Source organism: Tachysurus vachellii, chromosome 4 (assembly GCF_030014155.1).
Source record: "Tachysurus vachellii isolate PV-2020 chromosome 4, HZAU_Pvac_v1, whole genome shotgun sequence".
Taxonomy (NCBI): domain Eukaryota; kingdom Metazoa; phylum Chordata; class Actinopteri; order Siluriformes; family Bagridae; genus Tachysurus; species Tachysurus vachellii.
This window is the reverse complement of record NC_083463.1, coordinates 4,702,813-4,712,812: the sequence shown is the minus strand read 5'-3', so window position 1 is coordinate 4,712,812 and position 10,000 is coordinate 4,702,813. Positions and strand designations below refer to the sequence as shown.

The following is a 10,000-nucleotide window of genomic DNA, read 5'->3' as shown; positions in this document are numbered from 1 at the left end:
ACTGTCTGTGACCCACTGTTTGTGATCCACTGTCTGTGACCCACTGTTTGTGACCCACTGTCTGTGACTCACTGTCTGTGACTGGCCATGATTCCTGATCACAACAGAGCAAAGATTGGATGATGAAGGTGACGATTTTCACTGTATAACAAGGACAGAATCAGCTGCTACAGAGGATCACAGTAGAAGAAGAGTGTGTGAACTGTAGACGGATCTCCGGTTTGAGAGATAGGACAAATAGATACTATGTAATTCAGAGAGGAACTGCTGTCAGGCTGAAAGAGGGTGTATAGAGTGTGTACAGAGTGTGTACAGGGTGTGTATAGAGTGTGTATTAGGAGAAATCCCACACTCCTCCATCCACAGACTCAGGGTTTGTGTGTGTGTCAGTGTGGAGTGGAGGTGGAGACGGGGGGGCATCCACGGGGCAGGAGAGAGGAATGGCTGGGTACACCAGGCTGAGGAACGAGTCCGGGGTGTGTTTCTTTACCTGAGATACACACACACACTTATTGACAATATTATCAGTGAGAGATATGAAGAGAGAGAAAGAAGGGAATTGAAAATACAGAAATAAAATGACAGAGTGAGAATAAAAGGGAGAGACAAAGACAGAGAGAAAGAGACAGAGTGAGAATGAGAATGATAACAGAGAAGGAAGGATGAACAGGTAAACAGAGAGACAAAAGAAAGAGTAGGAGAAAGACATAGATAGAAAGAATGTGAGGAAAAAGAGGCAGAGAGAGAGAGAGAGAGACAGAGGGGGGAGGGAGAGAAAGACAGAGAGAGAGAGACAGAGGGGGGAGGGAGAGAAAGACAGAGAGACAGAGAGAGAAAGAGACAGAGAGAGAGAGAGAGAGAGAGAGACAGAGAGAGAGAGAGAGAGAGAGAGAGAGAGAGAAGGAGACAGAGAGAGAGAGACAGAGAGAGAGAGAGATCTCACCTGTTTAAAAAAGGGATGAGTGAGGAGAGCTGATGCTGATGGCCTGTGAGACAGAAAGACAACGAAAATATGTCTGTTTATATTTGGGGTGTTACCTGTGCGTGTGTGCGCTTGTGTAGACATGTCTCATGAGCTTGGGGCCAAGTGTGCGAGTGTGTGTGTGTGTGTGTATGTGTGTGTAAGAGTGTGTCTGTGTGTGTGTGTGTTTTTGAGACTGACCTGTGTTCAGGTTGCTGTTGTAGACAGAGCTGTAGCAGGTTGTGTAAAGTGGCAGAGTGGTTTTTGGGGGTGGGGCTCTGCGGTCTCTCTGCTGTGCCGGTGCGAGTTAGACTTCCTGCAGCGACGCTCTCTCCAATCCCTGAGTCCACTCCAGAACGAGACACCTTCAGCGTGCTGAAATCTCCCAGAGCGTAGGGGGCGCCATCAAGCATGCAGCTCAGAGAGCCACGCAGCTTCTGCAGCAACATCTACACACACACACACACACACACACACTGCTGTAATACTATCCTCACACATAATACACTACTGTGTTAGTATAGTGTTACAGTACTGTATGCTCTGTGTGTGTGTGGTGTGTGTGTGCAGTACCAGGGTTGGGGGCAGGTCCTGGAACGGAACTCTTCCACTGACCAACTCCAGTGCCAACACACCCACACTGTAGATATCTGACTTCACTCCGTAACCATGAAGGTCCTGCAGCAACAAACACACACACACACACACATTTATTACAGCATTGTATGCTCTGTGTGTGTCTGTGTGTGCTCGGGGCTGCGGTGAGCGTGTGTGTGTTTAACATTCTCTGAAGCTTGGACCACCAGTTAGGCTGTGTGTGTGTGTGTACCTGTCTCAGGAGCTCAGGGCTGAGCCAGGGGAGCAGTGAGGGTGTGTGTTGCGGCATATCAAACACAACCTCCATCCTCTTCCCGTCTCTCATCAGGCTGTACACACACTGCAGGCCTGAAAGGCACACGTGGCCCCCTGCTGAGAGCAGCACGTGACTCGCCTTCACACCTCTGACGCAGCGGGAGAGAGAGAGAAGACAGAAGAGACGACGTGTGTGTGTGTGTGTGTGTGTGTGTGTGTTCACCACAGATGACTTTTTTGGATGCTACAGAGTTGACCACGGTAGACGTTTCTGTAACCATAGCAACCGCCGTCCATTGAAGACCAGTCACTGAGCAATAAGTTGATCTTTGTTGATAGACATGCTGCACTCTCAGGTTCAGCAATTATTATTTTGCACGGATTTGGTGTTTTTTTGAGCAGCCTGTCAACAATCGGCCTTAATTTTACTGGTCATATAGTAAAAATGTAAATTGGTAAACAGGTAAAGTGTGTACCTGTGTATGTAGCCCATGCGGTGCAGGTACTTCAGAGCGTTCAGGACTCCGTAAAGCAAATACGCAACCAGAGATTCACTCATTCCATCTGGGAAAAATGACCTGAGTAACGAGTCTGCAGAACCTGCAAAACACACACACACACACATCATCATCATCATCATCATCATAAGCGTATAATACGTTTATAACACCAATAAGATGTAAAGGTTTTTATAGTTTTTTTTTTAACAGTTTTCTAATGACTCAGATATACAATTCCTTATACATTATTCAGCTATATAGATCTAAAGTGTGACACATTTTCTTAAATAATCATAAGAACCTTTATAAAGCTTTAAGAACGCATTATAACAAGATATGAATGTCTTCATAGTTCATAAATATGACCAGCATTTTTAGTGGATGTATTCTTTTGGTGAGAGGGTTGTGTGTGTGTGTGTGTGTGTGTGTGTGTGTGTGTGTGTGTGTGTGTGTGTGTGTACCGTAGCTCATTAGCGGAGAGAGAACCCAAAGCTGGCAGCAGGAACTGAACACCAATCTGGACGTAAGCAGGTTCGGGTGACGAAACAGTCTGGACAACAGAGCCTCATTCTGACACACACACACACACACACACACACACACACACACACACACACACACACACACACACACACACACACATATACCCACACACACGCTTGCTATTTCTAACAACAGTAATGAAATGAAGTGTGTTTACACAAAATGTTTAAGTTTAAACAATAAATGACACTGTATATGTTTAAGGGTGCCAATATTTCTGGAGTCTTCCTTCAGAAAGGAATGTAGTTACCATAAGCTGCAACAGTTCCTCCTCCGTACACTCGTCCAGATTGGTGTTTTTCACCGCCACCAGTCTACCGGATGGTCTGTGACGGGCCATGCACACCTGGCTAAGGTTGTTAAAACCCCGTCCTACACACACACACACACACACACCTTATAACACTACACATTCATTTAGTTGAGTTCTTTATGTGTGTGTATACTGTATGGGTCTTGTTTTAGTTTCTGACATAATAAGTACATAATAACTTCTGTTATAATGCTAATAATTATAAATACTATAATGGTTAAAATGGACACGATGATCTGTTCAGTGAGATGAATGTGTTTCCTGTGAATTAGCTTGGTGTTTTTTTTCATCATTCTTGTTGGATAATGTTTCTCTCTCTCTGTCTCTCTCAAACACATACACACACGCACACACACACATACACACACGCTCACAAATACACACACACACTCACAAATACACACAAACACACACACACACATACACAAACTCACACACACACAAACACACACACACACACTCACAAATACACACACACACACACTCACAAATACACTCACACACGCACACACAAATACACACACATGCACACATACACACACAAACACACACACATACACAAACTTCACAAACACACACACACACACTCACAAATACACACACACACGCACACACACACTCACAAATACACTCACACACGCACACACATACACACACACTCACAAATACACACACACTCACAAATACACACACACACGCACACACATACACACACACAAACACACACATACACTCACAAACACACACACACACAATACTTACCGAGTACTGAGAGCAGTTGATAGTCTGCAGGTTCAGCAGACAAGCTGGAGAGGTCATAATCAGCTCCAAAGAACGAGCCATCGCTGCTCTATTGCACACACACACACACACACACACACACAAACAGAAACATATATTTGATATTTTTAACAAACAGCTACAAAATGAAGTAGGGGGTTCATATAAGTCATGTATTAAATTCATACATCTATCCATCTGGAGACTTATATATATATCTATATATGTGTGTGTGTGTGTGTGTGTGTGAGAGAGAGAGAGAGAGAGAGAGAGAGAGAGAGAGACAGAGTAAGAGCTTTGCTTCTTACTGACCAGGTACGACCCACTGATGTCCTCATACTGATCCTCACAGCTGATTGGCTGGACCTGAGAGTGGGCGGAGATACAGGAACAGTCCTGGGAGGAAGATGAAAATGAACATGTTGATACGGTCAATAATATATGTTAGTCACGAAGGAAAAAAGCCTTCGAATCTAAATAAAATACACAATATATTTTTGTAGAAGAATTTGTATAATTTCTCTAATTCAGTCAGTCAGTCAAACACATGAGCTCATTTTCGTCGCCTGTCCTCTGAGCGTCCTCTAAGGCTGTGTTTATGTTTAGATACATCACTGAAACATGTGCATTAAGTCCTTTATGTTTGGTAAAACCTTCCTAACTTGTTCAGTTTAAGACAAAACGGCAACGGTGGAGCTGACGGAAAGAGTCGACTCGAATCAAATCGCCGAGTCAGATGATCTGACTCTTCTGTTATCTGACTCTTGGATCCGAAAATGAAAAGCAGAAGGATGTCTCGACTTTCAGGACAATAAATAAACACTGTGCAAGTTTAATAACTTCGAGTGGAAACACATGAGCTGCAGGATGAGAAAGTAGACAAGAGGTTAAGTGTTACTGATGACATTTTTTTAAGCATTTAAGCAGAGACAGGAAGCAAGCTCAGAGGGACTGAGATTAACGAGAACATTTATTCTTAAACGCTCAGGTCCCTTGAAACCTGAGGAATCAGGACAGATATACATATTGGCAAAAGACAAAGAAGAAAAAGAATAACAAGAACGAGAGCTCGTCTTTACCAAGAACGACATGAGGCGCGTTTGTCTGCAGTCCCGCAGTGACGCAGAGCGTTCATCGGTTTCTCACTGTGCCTCTATGATACGCTAAAAAAAAAAATAAACACACTTCATACACTGGAAAACAAAGAAGAGAATAAACACGACAATATACACAATACTGAAACTGTAAATGCTGGTCATATGTATGAACTATGAAGACGTTCATATCTTGTTATAACTGCGTTCTTAAAGCTTTATAAACTTTCTTATGATTATTTAAGAAAATGTGTCACACTTTAGATCTATATAGCTGAATAATAAGCTCATTTTCTTCGCCTGTCCTCTGAGTGGACATGTTTTTGTGGACAATATGTTTAGATACAGAGCTGAAACATGTGCATTAAGTCCTTTATGTTTGGTAAAACCTTCCTAAATTGTTCAGTTTAAGACAAAACGGCAACAGTAGAGCTGAAGGAAAGAGTCGACTCGAATCAAATCGGCGAGTCAAATGATCTGACTCTTCTGTTATCTGACTCTTGGATCCGAAAATGAAAAGCAGAAAAACACATCATACATTGGCAAACAAAGAAGAGAATAAACACGACAATATACACAATACTGAAACTGTAATCCTTCAAAAAAAAATTAAATTAAAAATAATGTACCATGTACTTTGTTTATCTGTTACATGTTTAAATGTTACACATTTCAGTGTGGAAACTTCTACGAAATTAGCATTTATATAGCTGAACAATAACCGAAACCCTTAAAGTCGTTAAATCGTTTCATGACTCAATGTTTTCTTTAGTATCCAATCAATAATATTTTTTATAAAATAATAATAATAATAAATTTAAATAACTGAAAGTTTAAAATAAGATTTATTCACTTGTTATTGGTTATAAAGTAAACAATTAGGAGAATTATAACAAGGTTACACAATTTAAGCGACACACACAGTAGAAGTTTCTAGAAACTTTTTTTTTAACTTACATTTATTTTTACAAATGATTATTATTAATAAGTATCGTTTTAACTATTAAAGTCGTCGCATCCGACGAGGGTCATTCAATCTGGCCACGTTTAAACGAAGTGTGTATGTGATATTTCTGTCCTTACAATGTTGTTTTTCTACCTCCTCCAGTTCCTGTGACTCAGCAGAAGGAGATAATTATAACCAGAGAAAATTCTTCATGCGCATTTCAGCTTCTTACAGTAAAGGGACCTAAACTTTTTTCCATGACCTGATAAAATTATTAGCCTTAAGGAAGCCTTAGCCTTTATGTAAAACATTTCAGAATAAAAACAAATAAATGACAAAATCCTGACCAGGATGAAGTGCCTAGTAAAGAGACATAAACAAAATCAGATCACAATAACTGTTTATAAAGTTCTTCATGATGCTCTGCCCTGATAGATAGAAAGATTTAAATATTCCTTTAATATTCTGATCCAATGTTTAATAAGTGACCTTCAGTCTAGGTGAAGTGTGGTGCAGTTTGTCCACTTTGCCCCTCTGGGTGGTAACAAAGCCCTTTGCTTTCTGTCAGTACAGTGAGATCTGAGACAATCCCACGTCCTAAAAATGGTGACCACGATTCACAACAAATGGATTTTGGACTACAAGTCTGATCATAATTAGCTTTAGAGATAAAACCAGCAGATGAATAATCAAGGTTACATCATATCCAGAGATAATGTCATTAATCACATCAACACTGTGACCATCCTGTCCTCCTTTAATTAACCTTTAACTGCTGAACACGTCTCGCTATCTGTCTCTCTCTCTCTCTCTCTCTCTCTATCTGTGTCTGTCGCTCTCTGTTTGTCTCTCTCTCTCTCTCTCTCTCTCTCTATGTCTATCACTCTGTCTGACTCTCTCTCTCTGTCTCTCTCTATCTGTGTCTGTCTGTCTCTCTCTATCTGTGTCTGTCTGTCTCTCTCTCTCTTTCTGTCTCTCTCTTTCTGTATGTTTTTCTCCCTCTCTGTCTCTCTCTGTCACACACACACACACACACACACACACACACACACACACACACACACACACACACACACACACAACTCACCGTGCGTGATCTTGTTTGAATGACTATAGAGATTAGGAGGTTAAAATCCGGACTCTGTTCTCTTCTGTTAGAGCATAAAGGCAGCCACTATCTCTATGTATGTGTGTGTCCTTAACTAGCACACACACACACACACACACACACACACACACACACACACACACACACACACACACACACACACACACACACACACACACACACACACAAACAAAGTCCTCCTCTTCGCAGCTGCTCTCAAATAAAATAAAAGTCCCAAGGCTAGAAAAAGAATTATTATTATTGTTGTTGTTGTTGTTGTTGTTATTATTATTATTATTACTACTACTACTGTTATTGTTGTTATTATTATTATTATTATTATTATTATTATTATTATTACTACTACTACTGTTGTTATTATTATTATTATTATTATTATTATTATTATTATTATTATTATTATTATTATTATAGACCCATCCATGGTCATGAACCAAGAGAGAAAAAATATCAGTATTACTGCATGGCATTACCAAAGGATTGTTTTAATAGTGTTATAGGGAAACAATTTGTTACAAATTTTAGTTACTTAAAAGAAAACTTAAATGTTATTTCAATGTGAAAAAAATATTTAGACATTACAAGACATTATAAAATAAGTAAGAATATTTCTTACACAGTCTTTAAAAGATCTACTGCTCATAATAATAATAATAATCTGGTATTTCTGGGATTTTCTTTTTAGTTCCAAAATTGAAAGTAAAAGATATCGTTAACAAATATAATTTTTCCATTTGTCTTTCTTATTGAAATATTATGAATTTATTTCTTGTAATATTTTGACTTCACGAATTTAATTTAATTTTATTGCATTTTATTGACTCAGGACTTTTATTATCAAATAAATTATAACCGTTAGAAACGTCACGGACTCCATTTTTAACCTCGTAACCAGAAGCACGCGCTGCGCTCCTCCTTGCAGACTTCCGCCGTGCTCGCGCTGTTGTTGATGATCCGGGTGGTGACAGTATCAGAGCCGCACGCGCACAGAGCAATCAGGATAAACAGATATTTCTAAAGGACTTGCTGAAGGTTTGTGTGCGTGTTTATTACGTTGTTTTCCTTTCCTTGAATTTAAACCCGGATTGCGTTTCTATCTGAGTGTAGAAATATGAAACTAAGGAGGATGACAGTAGCGGAAAATCCCGGATGTTTGCGCTCGTGCGCATCAGTGATGCTCAGATATACATGACATTGTCTAACTCAGACATTCTGCTTTACTGTGTGTACACTGATATATAATGCTATATATTATAATAACTATAAGTCTAGTGTAGATGAATGCACTCATGCATGATGGGAATATACAGTGTGCTCCATCACCTTCCCCTAATGCACACCTATGCACAGGAATGCAGCTCTGATTGGTTTAAAAAAATAGGTTTAGGGTTTTGTGTTCACACTCCAAAGTGAACTGAATCAATTGCACTGGATTGTGTTTTTTATTCCTTTTACAATATACATTATAAACCTGTTCATGTGTAAATAAATGCAAAGGTTTTTCATAATGTATAAATATTATAAATATGAATAAATCATTAATAAATAATAATAAAACGTATTTTCTGCTTATATACTCTGTACTGAGATATTATTATATAATCAGGTATTACACTGCATTAACTCGATACATGGTACATGCAGTGTTATTTGTTATTTTTCCTCCTCGTTTAAAATCGATGCTCAGGAAATCATCTCTTTGTTGGTATTAATGCATCGCTTTATTTGTGCTGAATTTGGTTTATGGATTTACGGACACGATAGAAAGATTGCCAGCTTTTGATAGATCAAGGTTACTGAGCAGAACGACTGTAAACTTATTTGTTTATTTCTCATTAAATTAGCTATTTGTTCACAATGTATGTTATAATGTACAAACAGACAAATAGCCACATATATATATATATATATATATATATATATATATATATGTATATATATATATATATACACACACACACACAAAATATTACAGCACTAGACAGTTGTTGGTTCTTTTTAATGTAATACATTTTGTTCATCTTATCATTGATATAGTTATAAATGTCTAACGCTAATGGGCTCCATTTTTAGATGTTTATATATTTGTATCTTTATATATTTAGCAGTAATGTGTTTTGATATGGTGCAAGGCTAAATTCAGCATTTAGCATTGTACTGTATATTTAGCACTGATGCATTTTTAATACGTGATGTATTTTGATACGGTGGTACATTTTAGTATTGATTCATTTTGAATGTAATGATATATTTTGACCTTGATGCGTTTTGTTCAGTTTTAGTACTTACAGTATTTCTGTTCCACACACAGCGATGTATTTAGCATTAGAGCATTTTTGCAAATGTTGACATATTTGAGTAAATAGCTAGCAGGTTTTATATGCTAACTCTCAGGTGTTATATGACTGCTAAGCGTAACCATGGAAATGACTTATTGGGCCTGGTTAAAACTGTGAGGTAACCAAGATGAATCATGTCGGATCATTACCTTTAACCTGGTTGGATTATGTAGCTGTTATTGATTCTCTGTATTCTGACTAAAGCCTCAGCCACAACTGATTAGAAGCAGCTTTGTAGCACGATGCTGCCACCACCGTGCTTCAGCATAGCTCTGATGATCTTTGGGTGAAAAGATCTCTTGTTTTCATATCTTTTACAACTGTGAGCAAAGAGTTCCTCAGTCTCATCAAGCCATGACACATGGAAACCGATAACACATGGTCATATGGGCATGAATATTTAGTCAACTTCCCTTATAGCCAAAATGGTTTAAAGAATATGGGATTGTTGTCACATGCAGGGAGAGAGCGGTACTTTCCAAGTATTTCTGTGACAGGGACTTTTTATCTTTTGGCGCTTCTCCACTTGGTTTTCTCCACTTG

At 38.9% G+C, this 10,000-nt stretch overlaps 2 protein-coding genes across 5 annotated transcripts in view; one reads left to right on the top strand and one right to left on the bottom strand.

Moving 5' to 3' along the window:
* stradb (STE20 related adaptor beta) overlaps positions 1-7,236 on the bottom strand; it is an 8,519-nt gene extending 1,283 nt beyond the window's left edge. Inside the window, exons 1-12 of one of the 2 annotated variants that reach the window (XM_060867486.1) lie at positions 7,077-7,236; positions 5,029-5,112; positions 4,262-4,345; positions 3,932-4,019; positions 3,107-3,228; positions 2,775-2,883; positions 2,290-2,413; positions 1,791-1,962; positions 1,535-1,639; positions 1,163-1,410; positions 944-986; positions 1-490 (exon numbers count right to left, since the gene is read on the bottom strand). The exon at positions 1-490 is cut by the window's left edge and continues 1,283 nt beyond it. In XM_060867486.1, coding sequence (XP_060723469.1) covers positions 335-490; positions 944-986; positions 1,163-1,410; positions 1,535-1,639; positions 1,791-1,962; positions 2,290-2,413; positions 2,775-2,883; positions 3,107-3,228; positions 3,932-4,019; positions 4,262-4,345; positions 5,029-5,040 — 1,263 coding nt within the window. In that variant the 5' untranslated portion in view covers positions 5,041-5,112; positions 7,077-7,236 and the 3' untranslated portion in view covers positions 1-334. Of the gene's footprint in view, positions 491-943; positions 987-1,162; positions 1,411-1,534; positions 1,640-1,790; positions 1,963-2,289; positions 2,414-2,774; positions 2,884-3,106; positions 3,229-3,931; positions 4,020-4,261; positions 4,346-5,028; positions 5,143-7,076 lie in introns of both variants that reach the window. The other variant, XM_060867487.1, reaches the window with a different exon arrangement.
* A 772-nt stretch (positions 7,237-8,008) lies between these two features.
* Positions 8,009-10,000, top strand: part of trak2 (trafficking protein, kinesin binding 2) — a 28,644-nt gene continuing 26,652 nt past the window's right edge. For all 3 annotated transcript variants that reach the window (XM_060867485.1, XM_060867484.1, XM_060867483.1), the window contains exon 1: positions 8,009-8,150. The gene's annotated coding sequence lies outside the window, so the exon portion shown is untranslated. The remainder of the gene's footprint in view (positions 8,151-10,000) is intronic.